General features: G+C 44.1%; 1 protein-coding gene across 2 annotated transcripts in view; it reads left to right on the top strand.

Moving 5' to 3' along the window:
- The window catches only part of LOC143768746 (cholinesterase-like), a 55165-nt gene that overhangs the window by 35478 nt on the left and 5967 nt on the right, over positions 1-13720 (top strand). For both annotated transcript variants that reach the window (XM_077257399.1, XM_077257406.1), the window contains one exon: positions 4878-6390. In XM_077257399.1, coding sequence (XP_077113514.1) covers positions 4886-6390 — 1505 coding nt within the window. In that variant the 5' untranslated portion in view covers positions 4878-4885. The remainder of the gene's footprint in view (positions 1-4877; positions 6391-13720) is intronic.

The raw sequence follows: 13720 nt of genomic DNA, 5'->3' as shown, positions 1-13720 counted from the left end.
CACCATCTCATGCTGCAAAGAAAACCTCTGAGTCATTGGCTGCTATGGGCATAAAAGGAGATAAACTCATGGAGTGGCCACCATCTTCCTCTGACCTTAACCCTGTATTGCACAGGTGATAATTTAATCACCTGCACAGAATGATTCCAGCACCTTGTGGAATGCTAAGGAAATCCTGAAAACATGACCTGTTTGCGGCCCTCGAGGAATGCAGTTTGACACCCCTGCTATAGAGAACCTTTGGAGTATCATCAAGCAAATGATCTATGAGGGTGGGAGGCAGTTCACATCAAAACAGCAGCTCTGGGAGGCTGTTCTGACTTCATGCAAAGAAATACAAGCAGAAACTCTCCAAAAACTCACAAGTTCAATGGATGCAAGAATTGTGAAGGTGACATCAGAGAAGGGTTCCTATGTTAGCATGTAACTTGGCCTGTTAGGATGTTTTGGAGTTAAATAGCTTTTTGTTCAGTGAATGTGACCTACTAATGCTGCAAATTCCACAAATGAGCATTTTCAGTTCTTTAAAACATATCAAATGTTTAGAAATTCTACTGTGCCTAATAATTTGGAACGGTGCATTTTAAGTTTTTATTCATTTTGGAGATTATACTGTTATCATTGGGAGGTTTATTCAATAAAATTTGATGTATACTCTAACGGGTGATGACTTTTATTAAACTGACTGTCATTTGCACCAACCATTTAGGAAAATCAGAGAAAAATGTAATTTGCATAATAATTTGGAACATAGTGTATGCCCTGTATGCTGCTCCATAAAGGTTGATGGCCCCCATAAGATGCTGCATAATATATGACCCGTATGCTACTCCATAAAAGTTGATGGCCCCCATAAGATGCTCCATAGTGTTATATGCGCCATATGCTATTGCGATAAACAAAAAAAAAAGTACTCACCTATCGTCGCTGGGCGCCGAGTGACGCAGTATCTCTTCTAGAAAATGGCACTGGAAAGCGCGGACTGCGCAGGTACTGATTGCCGTGACGTCATGTGGGGGTAGGATCGTGACTCTGCACTTGGCACACTGCAGTGTGTCTTCAACAAAATGGCACCGGAAAGCGCAGACTGCGCAGGAGCCGAGTGCTGTAGTGTCTCTTCAAGAAAATGGCACCGGAAATCTCCGATTCCGGGGAGCAGTGGGACATTCGGCGGAATCAGGGGGCGTGGGGACACTGTGGCAGTGGACTTCATCAGTAGGTGAGATCGTGACGCCGACATCGGTACCAGCGCAGTCGGTTTTTTCCGGCACCAGTTTTTCTTTAAGATGGACACTGTGGCTATAATGTAATGCTGGGAGCGTCTGCGCAGGCGCTTGTGCTTGCGCAGTATATAAAGTGGTGGGACAGAGTGACGCTTCCAGCGTTATATTATAGATATAGTCACAAACCATTGAACTATCCATCATAGGTCACCTTCCCCTGTTTGGTGCCGGCTCCCATGCTGAGCCTGCACATTTTCCGGCACTTGACAGCTGATCTGATTGATCAGCTGTCATGTGCCTAAAAGCCTTGGGTGGAATTGTGATCCATCTGCTGTTGTTAACTAGCGGCACTTAACCAGCGCACATGGATGCTCATCTTAGATCCGCCCATCGATCCCCCTGTCACATGATCGCAGAGCACCGTTGGGTTGGCATGATAACCCGGGGTCTGCAGGAGACCCCTATGTTTGTCATTGCCGAACTGCTATGAGCGCCACCATGTGGCCAGTGCTCATAGCACATGAGAATTTTTATTACACAGAGCAGGGCTGCAACCCTGCAATGTGTAACACAAGCAATCAGAAGATTGCAGTTTCTAATCTCCCATGGAGACTATTGAAGCAAGTAAAGTTTTTAAGAAAATTGAAAATTTAAAAATATAACATTTCAAGTCACCCCCCCATTTGCCCAATTCAAAATAAAACGATAAAAAAGAAAAAATACACATATTTGGTATCGCCGCGATCATAATTACCAGATCTATCAATATATAAATATCTATTCTTCCAATATATCTATCAATATATAAATAGAATTATTCCATTCCGTAAACGGCGTAACGAAAAGAAAATCAAAACACTAGAATTACATTTTTTTGGTCGCTGCAACACTGCAATAAAATGCATTAACGGGTGATCAAAAGATCGTATTTACACCAAAGTGGTATTAATAAAAATGACAGGTCGGCACACAAAAAAGCCAGCCCCAGATCATGAAAAATGAAAATGCTACAGGTTTTGGAAAATGGCAACATTTGGATTTTTTTTTCACCACTTACTGTAAATAAAAAAGAACCTTGACATGTTTAGTATCTACGAACTCGCAATGACTTGGAAAAACATGTTTAAAAAAAATTGTGGATTGCACTTTTTTTGCAATTTCATATCACTTAGAATTTTTTTTCCTGTTTTCAAGTAATCGATATCGTAAAACCAATGGTGCCATTCAAAAATACAACTCGTCCTGCAAAAAACAAGCCCTCACATGGCCATAATGACAGAAAAATAATAAAAAGTCATGGCTCTGGGAAGAAGGGGAGCAAAAAACGGAAACACAAAAAAAGGAAATACCCCTGTCTTTAAGGGGTTAAGGCAGCTGGGGCTGTCTCACTTTGTCTGGGTGTTTGCCAAAGTGGAGACCTTGCATACGTTGCTCAGACCCTGCTGGAGTCTGAGAGAAAAAGACTCATGTATAAACATGTGGATTGGTTATTTTATGCTTTGTTCTGTAATACCTTTTTGCTCCCTGGAAGAGGCTGTGTTATGTTGTTACCGTTGACAGTTTTGTGACCTTTTAATAAACCACCCGTTTGTTTTGAATCAACAAATTCTTGAATTTTTTAAAGTTATTTTTTTCAGAATCCCTACAGGACTTTAACCTGTGATTGCTTAATCACTTGTATTCCATGCAGTAATACCTTAGCACCTAGTGGAATTAACAATCTTGACATGATTGATGCCATTCTTGTGATCCGAGGGGGTTGGGCTTCATAGATTACACATATGGCATCTATAGTGTCATGTAGGGGCCTGTGGGTGCCCAAATCGATGCCCAAAATGCCGCTAAGCCACCGATGTAAATTAATGGGATTGTCCCAGTATGTAAAATGATTTGTTTTCCTATAAGATAGTAAAATATCTAGCTAGTTCACACTATTGCCTCCTTTGAGTCCATGTCTAACACTGTAAAGTACCAAGCCAGCATTTTTTTAATCTTATTTCAGCATTTGTTAGCTATCAGTAATATATGTACATTGTGCAAATTTTTTGCCATTTCCAGCACCACTCCAGTCCCCTCCTGGATCATGTGACCACAGTTGTGACAAGCCCAGTTAACACAGGAATTTATGTGAGGAACAAAAGTCCCTTTCTCAAAATAAGTCTATGAGACTCAGAACAAGGTTCTCATAGATTTATATTAAGAGAGGTACAACCTGCCACCAAGAAAGAGCTGTGGTCACAATTTATGCAAGAGCGGGACCGGAACAGTGCTGGAAGCAGCAGATGACTGTGACTCAGAAGAATTTTAATTCACCCTCTGAGCATAAATTACTGATAGCTAACAAATGAAATAAAGTAAAAAACAAATAAAAAAACAACAACGATGGTATGGGACTTGGCAATAATATTTGTGAAGCTAGACAACTAATCTGCAGCAATCTGTTCCAACTCAGTAGATAGAAGGGTATAGCTGAAAAATCAGGCACTGTCAAACCTTACTGATAAAGAATAAGCACCCAAAACAGCTCTCTACACATGGGTGTCCAGGTCTAGTAATATCCCTGCTAAGTACCTGCTAAGGACAGTGGTACACTTTCTAATGCATTGTCCACTTATATCAATACATGGTTCCTTACTCTCACCATTCAGAATATATTGATCATTGGCCAAATTCACTGTGGTTGATGGTGTATATAAACGGCTTTTTTCTTGGATTCAATGGTGTAAAATGGTCAAAGCATTGGACACTGGCACGTAGGGTAGCGACGTACAATAGATATCTTTTAGTAAAATAGTTTTATCCCCTGTGTGTGAGAGCTCATGTAAATGGGTTTTTTTTTAGCTAGAGGATAGGAATAGTATTGGCGCTTGACGGTTTTGCACCTTAAACAGATTTTTCATCGGGTTCTCTCAGCCACTGTAACCATTTCTATTGCATTTAAAGAGTAACTTTTGTGCATATTTTTTAGATTTTTGCAGGCACTTTACATGTTTACAGATTGGTTGGGTCCCAGGTCCTGAGACCACCACCGATTTCTCAATAGATGGCAGAGAAGTGAGTAGCTTGGGAGGCAAGTGAAGTAGAAAGCCTGTGGATCCAACACATCAAAGCTTTTAAGCCAAAAAACTTGCATAAAAACATTGAAAAGTCACATTATTGTGCAATGGGCAATTTTCACGACAGATTGATTCAGCTCTAGAAAAATGGGCAGACCTGGAGCGGAACTGGGTTGTGACATAGACGTGGCTACTACCTATCAAAAATGTTGTGGTTTCATAGGCCAGAAGTGCTAATCCAGTCTTAATGAATTTGGCGCCTTCTACTTCAGCAAGACTGACGAAATGCAGGTGGGCGCTAAGCCACTCTTGATGATTCGGCCCCCATGACTTGCTATTCTATCCCTACTCCACTGTGTGTATCCTCAGTCAGCAAGAGTGTGTTCCTACCTCCTGAGCTGTACACGTCTCTGACATTTTTTGAGAGATCAGTGGGGACTCAGAATTCAACCAATCTTTAAAAATGTAGGGTATCTGCAAAATGTAAAAAAAACCTTTAATTTCTCTTTAAGATGTGAATCAGTAAAACAATATGTTAGTTTATTTAAAGATAAATGTATGTCATATATATAAATATATCATATTTTTTAAATTGCAGAAAAGAGCATGGAGAACAAAAATATGTGGTTCTGCTGCAATAAAATCTGTTTCATAATACTCACTATACTTGCTGTATATTGTATGGCAGAAGATGATACCATTGTAAAAACAAAGCAAGGGAAAGTGAGTGGAATAAAAAAGTCTGTGGTAGCACATAATGTCATAGCCTATCTCGGAATACCATACGCAGAGGCACCAACCGGAGAAAAAAGGTTCAGAAAACCAGAACCTCGAGCACCATGGGAAGGTATCTACAAAGCCACTACTTTTGGAAGCTCTTGCTCCCAGTATAAAGGAAATGCCTACATTGAGATTAGCAGAACAGATATGTGGGTTGTAAAAAATGAAATAAGTGAGGACTGTCTTAGTCTAAATGTATGGGTTCCTCAATCAATATCAAAACCAGCAGATGTCATGGTGCATATCTATGGAGGAGGATTTATTTCCGGTACCTCTGCATTAGAAATATTTGATGGAAGTGTTTTAGCAGCTTCTGAAAATATCATCGTAGTGTCAATGAATTACAGAGTTGGAGCACTTGGTTTCTTAGCTTTTCCCAAAAATGTAAAGGCTCCCGGAAATGCTGCTCTATTTGATCAAAGACTGGCTCTCCAGTGGGTTCATGAAAATATTGCCGCGTTCGGTGGAAACCCAGAGAGTATTACAATTTTTGGAGTAAGTGCTGGAGCTGGCAGTGTAGGGTATCATGTGATAAGTTCTGGAAGTCATCCTTATTTCAAAAGAGCTATTCTTCAAAGTGGATCACCAAACGCTTACTGGGCTTTTAATTCCCATGAAAGGTCAAGGAAGTTGTCCTTGAACTTAGCCAGAATGCTCAATTGTCCTACAGAAGATGATGATGCGACTATAGCCTGCTTACAAAAAGTAGATGCCGAAAAAATAGTTGAAAAGCAAATTTTAAGTGATCCAAAATTTGCTATGACACTCTTTGTTCCTGTTCTAGATAATGATTTTGTAACTGATATACCTGAAAACCTAGTAAAACATTCAATTGGAAATATTGACCTCTTAATAGGAGTAACCAAAAATGATGGTTACCCCTTTCCGGTGCTTGGTGCACCAGGATTTAGTGTAAATAACTTAAGTCTAATCACCATGGAGGAATTTAAAGAAGGTTTGAAACACTTCTTCCCAACGGCAGATGATCTTCTTTTAGAATCTATGATGTTATTGTATAAAGACTGGGATGATGAAAAAAACACTGAGAAGAATCGTGATGCCATGGAGAGAATATTGAAAGACAATAATTTTATGTGTCCTTCAAAGTATTTTGCAAACTCTGCTGCAAAGAATCAAAATAAAATTTTCATCTATGAATATGGTCATCGTTCGTCAATTGAAAGTTATCCAGAGTGGATGGGGGTGATACATGGAGCAGAATTGCCAATATTATTTGGCCAACCACTCATTTTCCCTGAAAAATTCTCAAATCAAGAGCAAGTGTTTAGCAGAAGGCTTATGAAAATGTGGGCCAACTTTGCAAGAGAAGGGTAAGACTTTTTATGTGAGTATGTTGTGGACTAGAGATATGAACGCAGCTCTGAGTAGTAATATTGACTCCCGTATATTGGGTAAGAGAGTAGCCCAATTTTTTAACAAAATAAAAATTAGGAAATTGCTAACTTGAAAAGCTCAAAGGAAGACAACAGTCATATATGTATCACCAAAAAAAACATAATACGTAAATAAAACAAAAAATGTTATACTCACATTACTACTCACCCCTCTGGTCCCTCCTTTTTTCACTGTCATCTGTCCTATCCTCATTGCATCTTCTAATCACCACTGTTCACGCTCAAATCTCAGGTCTCTTTATGCGAGGCCAGGATACTTTTGACTCTGTTGTGGCCTAGAACGGTTCTGCACAAGCACAGGTAAGGTCATAGTGTCCTGACGGCATGACATTTGCAGTGATCTTGCGAGTGCATGTTCAGAAACATCTAGGAACTCAACAGAGCAAGAAGTCCTGGCCTAGTATAAAGACTCCCCAAGATTCTAGCAGAAGTGTCTGATAGAAAAAGATACCACAAGGACAGCACAGGAGTCAGTGAGTAGCAAAGGAGCCGGAGAGGAGAGTGGTAAGGTGAGTATCAGTAGCTTTTTTTCCATTTTTAACCTTTTGATGGTTCAACAAAATTGCGACCAGTGACTCCATTCAGCTGAATCAGCGAATTTAAAAAAATCAGCAATTTGGCAAATGCAGATTTTCAGAATATTCAATTAAAGTAAAATTCCACTAGAATATATTTGCTTATTTCTAATCACTATCTCCAGGGACACAAAAGGACTTGAGGTTCATATTTAGCTTAGGAGGTACTTGAAGACACTTCGAACCTGAGGTTATAACTAGAGTTTAGCGAATATTTCAACATTCGGTTCAGCTTATGATCGACCGCGAATATTGTATTTGCAATATTCGCTGAACATAGCACAACGCCATTGGAGTCAATGGGAGTAGAAATTACGAATATGTTTGGAAACAATTGTCAAATATAAATTCGGCATGAATAGGGTACCAATATGGCAAGAATATGGCAAATTCAGATTTGGCAATCGTTTCCAAACATATTCACTCATCTATATATATAATTGTCTAAGGGGTACTTCCGTCTTTCTGTCGACAACCTCCGTCACGGAAATCCCGCGTCGCTGATTGGTCTCGCCAGCTGCCTGTCATGGCTGCCGCGACCAATCAGCGACGGGCACAGTCCGATTAGTCCCTCCCTACTCCCCCGCAGTCAGTGCCCGGCACCCGCTCCATACTCCCCTCACCGCTCACACAGGGTTAATCCCAGCGGTAACGTACAGCGCTATGCCGTGGGTAACGTTACCGCTGCTATTAACCCTGTGTGTCCCCAACTTTTTACTATTGATGCTGCCTATGCAGCATCAATAGTAAAAAAATCTAATGTTAAAAATAATAATTAAAAAAAAACCTGCTATACTCACCCTCCGTAGTCCGACGATGCGCTTGCGCCTTCCGCCAGCTTCCGATCCCAGAGATGCATTGCGAAACCGCTAAGTCTTCTGGGTAATTTCACAATGCATCCTGGGAACGGAAGATGGCGGCAGCCGCGCGCACATCGCCAGAGCGCCGTTGGATCCCAGGGGGTGAGTATGTAACTATTTTTTATTTTAATTCTTTTTTTTAACAGGGATATGGTGCCCACACTGCTAAATACTGCGTGGGCTGTGTTATATACTACATGGCTGCTATATACTACGTGGGCAGTACTATATACTACATGGCTACTATATACTAGGTGGGCAGTACTATATACTACATGGCTGCTATATACTACATGGGCAGTACTGTATACTACATGGCTGCTATATACTACGTGGCCAGTGTTACATACTATGTGGCCTGTGTTTTGTACTGCGTGGGCTGTGCTATATATTGCGTGGCCTGTGTTATATACTACGTCGCCTGTGTTATATACTACATGGCTGCTATATACTGCGTGGCTTGTGTTATATAGTACGTGGGCTGTGTTATATACTGTTTGGGCTGTGTTATATATTGCGTGGCCTGTATTAAGGCATCGGGTATTCTAGAATATGTGTGTATATAGCAGCCACATACTATATAGCACAGGCCACGTACTATTTGTCTGCTATATACTACATGGGTCCTATATACTACGTGGCCTGTGCTATATACTATGTGGCTGCTATATACATACATATTCTAGAATACCCGATGCATTAGAATCGGGCCACCATCTAGTCTCTAGTTATAACTAGGACTGTTTTTTGGATAGAAGGTCAGGATGATTTTTCCTATGTTTTCTGTGACCAAAGCTACATCATTTCATGACTGATACTCCCAACAAGGCAGCTTATGGGGCTTCAAAAGGTCAATTAGCCAGTCACTGACTCCATAATCTCATCAAAAATGTACAATTTATATAATATAAGAACTACCATAGAACAGGCTCACTATTATTGCTAGTTAATATCATATATTACATTGGCAACAGTTAATAACTGAGTGAAAAAGAAGCCATGGCTATTGCAGTGAGAAGGTATCAGCTATCAAATATATACGGCAGTTCAGTCGCTTCATAATTGTGAAGGATGCTATACAGTGGGGCAAAAGCTTGAAGCTCTGATTCCCAATCATTCTAGGGTACTCACTTTTTTCTCAAACTATGATTTGTGGGTTTTCTGTAAACAGTCACGGCCTAAACCTAGAAAATAGGGAACTGTCGAATTAAAAGGGCTGTCCACTATACTCACCTCTGGTGCCAGCACAGTCCCAGCAATGATGACATTGCATGATAGTGTTATGCCACATGAGCCCTGCAGCCAATCAGTGGCTGCCTCACTCTCACGTCCTTCAGTTGTAATTGGAGGAAGTCAAAAAGCAGGAGCAGCTCTAATGTCTTCTTTCAGTATTGTACAACTCTTTTAAAGTTATTGACAAGTTCCCGATGTCCCCTGTGGACAATACCTATTTTTTAAAAGTCTCTCTTAACAATAGGCTGAGGATAACTTATTCTCCTACATCGACAACCAGTTGTTAGGTGTCGAGTTCCCGCCTCTGCGGGAATCTTGAACCATCTCAGCTGCAGTCTTCCATTCTTCTCCAGCCGCAGTGGAGTCAGCTCAGGGGAGACGTCGGTCCCAGCATCTTGCTCAGTCTCACTCTGTGCATAGGGTTACCGCTGCTTTTCCAGCTTCTGCCATTGAAGCCAGTGCTGGGCAGCGGCGAGCAGACACTTTTGGGACTGCTTTACCCCTTCTGAGCATGCCCAGGGCAAGATCTCCCATTGGAGATCGAGGGTCACATGCTCAGATACTGCAGCAGATTCCATTGGTCCTCCAGGAAGGTCCTGAAGGTGCTCAACTTCTGTGGCAGCTTCCCATTGGTCTTTCTGGGAAGGTCCTGTACATGCTGCAGCTATAAAAGGTTTGCATGACCGCACGGCCATGCGTTAGTGTACATTTGTATATGTGTGTGTGTTGATGAGTGCAAGTCATCCTTAAATATCCCATCCCTATTGTATGACTGCTCGCGTAAGGAGGATGTTTGCGTTCTAGCACCCAACTTAGCCATCAGCACGTAACACACAGAACAGCGTCTATTGCTGTGACCGCCAGTGCGGCGCCGTGCACTTTCACAGCGCTTTCCTGACCCAAGCCTGGGTGGTTAGTGGCGTCCGCCAGTGAGGCACCGCATGCACTCTCGTGCATCTTTATTAATATTATTTCCTTCACTCTGACCCCTCAGTTGCGGTGTCGAGCGCAAGAGGTCTATATGAACTCAAATCCTGTGTCTTGGGATTGAGTTCTGAGACTCCTTGCTTGCGCTCTTGGTGCGGTACTGCGGCCCTGTGACATAACAGGGTTCGCTTCCTTCACACAGGGTGAGGTTAACCCGTGTGTATCCACATTGTACCGCCATATAGTCCGTCATTACTTAGCAGCAGGTTCCATCTCTGCACGGTGGACACCGGGCTGCAAACGCACCTTACTCTATCTATTCTAATTATTTGGTGCGTTCCGCTAGCCCTAACATTACACTAGCGCCAGGGACTGGCTAGTAATGACGGACAAACAGCAATCCTTGCTGTACATCCAGCAGCTGGAGGGTAGGTTGGCGGCTCTCGAGCGCACAACCTCAGCTGTGGATGTAACCGCAGTTGCTGTTCAGGCTGCTAGTGTGGCTGCAGAAACCTTGTCCACTGCCACCTCTGTACCGACTCGCCTCCCGCTGCCAGAAAAAGTTTCTGGTGATAGTAAGTCTTGTAGGGGTTTCGTGAGTCAGTGCTCTATACATCTCGAGCTTCTGGCCTCTCGTTTCCTTACAGAGCGGGCTAAGGTGGGGTTTATTGTGTCTCTCCTGTCGGACAGAGCGTTGGAGTGGGCTACGCTACTGTGGGTGCGTGGCGATCATGTGGTGCAGAGTGCTTCGTTGTTCCTGAGCACTCTGAAGCAGGTCTTTTTAGGACCTCGTGTCACCCATGATACGGCGCTCCAACTGTTGGCATTGACTCAGGGCTCGTCCTTGGTCAGCCATTTTGCCGTCCACTTCCGCACCCTAGCATCTGAGCTGGAGTGGTCGGATAAAGCCCTTATTCCGATATTTTGGAAGGGGCTGGCTGACCACATGAAGGACGCCACACTGGAGGAGTTAATAGCAGTGTCCACTCGTATTGACCTCCGTTTTCACGAGCGGAGGTTAGAGCGAGCCCAGTGTAGGCAGAGGTTTTGGCTGGCTCCCACCTTCGCCAAACCTTTGGAATCTCCAGTCCAGGCCCCTGAGTCACATGAGGCCATGGAAGTGTCACGAGCGGGATCTAAGTCCCGGACCGCTCGTGCACTCCAGGTTTGTCATGTTTGCCAGCAGTCAGGACATCTTGTTCCCAGCGGTCGAGGAAACGTCAGCGTCTAGTGGTAGTAGGTGGAGGTACACTAGACACGGCGACGTTTGCCTCCAAATTGTCCTTTAAGGGGACAATTACAATAGGCTCATTCATTCACTCGGTAGAGCTCTGCGTGGATTCTGGAGCGGAGGGCAATTTTATGTCTTCTGCCTTCACCCAGCGTCAAGCAATACCCCTGGTAATGCTAGCTCAACCAGTAACTGTACGAGTGGTGAATGGGTCAACACTGCCCTCACAGATAACACACCAAACCATCCCTTTCACTCTGTCCTTGTTGCCATCTCATCAGGAGATTATATCTCTGCTCGTCATTCCTGAGGGAATTGATGAGAACCTGTTAGGGATGCCTTGGCTACGGTATCACTCTCCTCATATCGAGTGATCGACAGGCAGAATTTTAGGATGGGGTGAATCTTGTGGGGGTAGATGTCAGAGGGAGAGTGTACAGGTTGCTACTACTGAGGTACCCGCAGATTTATCCTCTCTTCCCAAGCAATATTGGCCCTATGCGGATGTGTTCTCCAAAAGGGCTGCGGAGACCCTTCCGCCTCACCGCCCCTATGATTGCCCTATTGACCTCTTGCCTGGTGCTGAGCCTCCCCGGGGTCGAGTCTATCTTTTGTCTCTCCCGGAGATGGAGGCAATGTCACAGTATATCCGAGAGAATCTGGCAAGAGGATTCATTAGGATGTCAGTGTCACCTGCAGGGGCTGGGTTCTTCTTCGTACAGAAGAAGAGTGGAGAACTGCATCCATGCATAGACTACGGGGGTCTTAATGCCATTACCGTTAAAAATAAGTACCCACTACCCCTGATATCTGAGCTTTTTGATAGGCTACGGGGAGCAAGGGTATTTACTAAATTAGATCTGCGGGGTGCTTACAACCTGATGCGCATCCGTGAGGGGGACGAATGGAAGACGGCTTTTAACACCAGGGATGGGCACTATGAATATCTGGTGATGCCTTTCGGGCTCTGTAATGCCCCAGCCGTTTTCCAAGACTTTGTAAATGACATCTTCCGGGATATGCTTTCCACCTCAGTCGTAGTTTATCTGGATGATATTCTCATCTACTCTCCAGATATAGACTCCCACCGGAGAGATGTTTTCGACCTTCTACGGGCTAACTCCCTCTATGCCAAGTTGGAGAAGTTTGTGTTTGAGCAGGAATCCTTGCCTTTCCTTGGCTATATCATCTCTGCCCAGGGATTGGCTATGGATCCTACCAAGCTACAGGCTGTGATGGACTGGCAGGAACCCCATTCTCTCAAAGCGGTGCAGCGCTTTATGGGGTTCATTAATTACTATCGCCAGTTCATTCCCCACTTCTTAACTTTGGTAGCTCCCTTGGTTGCCCTCACCAAGAAGGGGGCAAATCACAAGTTGTGGTCGGAGGAGGTCTCCAAGGCCTTTCTCTCGATTAAGTCACACTTCGCTAGCGCTCCCATCCTACATCGCCCCGATGTAGATAGGCCATTTATTATGGAGGTGGATGCCTGATCCATTGGTGCTGGAGCAGTCCTCTTCCAAAAGGATGCTCAAGGTCGGAAGCATCCTTGCTTCTTCTTCTCTAAGACCTTTTCACCAGCGGAGAGGAATTATTCCATCGGGACAGGGAGTTGCTAGCTATGAAGTTGGCTTTCTCAGAGTGGAGACATCTTCTGGAGGGAGCTCGCTTTCCCTTCCAGGTGTTCACAGACCGCAAGAACTTGATGTATTTACAGACAGCCCATCGGCTAAATTCTCGTCAGGCTAGATGGTCCCTATTCTTCTCCCGGTTCCATTTCACCCTCCGTTTTCTTTCCGGGGAGAAGAACGTTCGTGCCGATGCTCTCTCTCGCTCTGTAGTGTCATCAGAGGAGGAGGAGGAGCCTTGGTTTATTGTCCCTTCAGAGAGCCTGAGAACTGTGGCTCCGGTTTCGCTAGAGTCTGTGCCCCCAGGCAAGACTTTCGTTCCATCTAATTTGCGACCGCAGGTTCTCTCTTGGGCTCACTCCTCCAGGGTGGGTGGACATTTTGGGACCAAGAGGACATCTGAGCTCTTGGCGAGGACGTACTGGTGGCTGCATATGGCTCGTCACGTCGCAGACTATGTTCGGGCGTGTGTCTCCTGCGCCAAGAACAAGTCTCCTCAGCAACGGCCAGCAGGGTTGCTTTACCCCCTGCCGGTTGGGGACAGGCCCTGGGAGATGGTCGGGATGGACTTTGTGGTGGGCTTACCCAAGTCTCGTAGCTGCACCATTATCTGGGTGATCGACCATTTTTCCAAAATGGTGCACTTGGTGCCTCTTCCACGGCTACCTTCTGCACGGGCTCTGGCTGCGTTGTTCATCAAACATATCTTTCGCCTACATGGTATGCCGGACAAAATTGTCAGTGACTGGGGTCCCCAGTTTGCGTCTCGATTCTGGAGAGAGCTTCGTCGTT

Source organism: Ranitomeya variabilis, chromosome 1 (genome assembly GCF_051348905.1).
Source record: "Ranitomeya variabilis isolate aRanVar5 chromosome 1, aRanVar5.hap1, whole genome shotgun sequence".
Taxonomy (NCBI): Eukaryota; Metazoa; Chordata; class Amphibia; order Anura; family Dendrobatidae; genus Ranitomeya; species Ranitomeya variabilis.
This window is presented reverse-complemented; position numbering and strand designations above follow the sequence as displayed.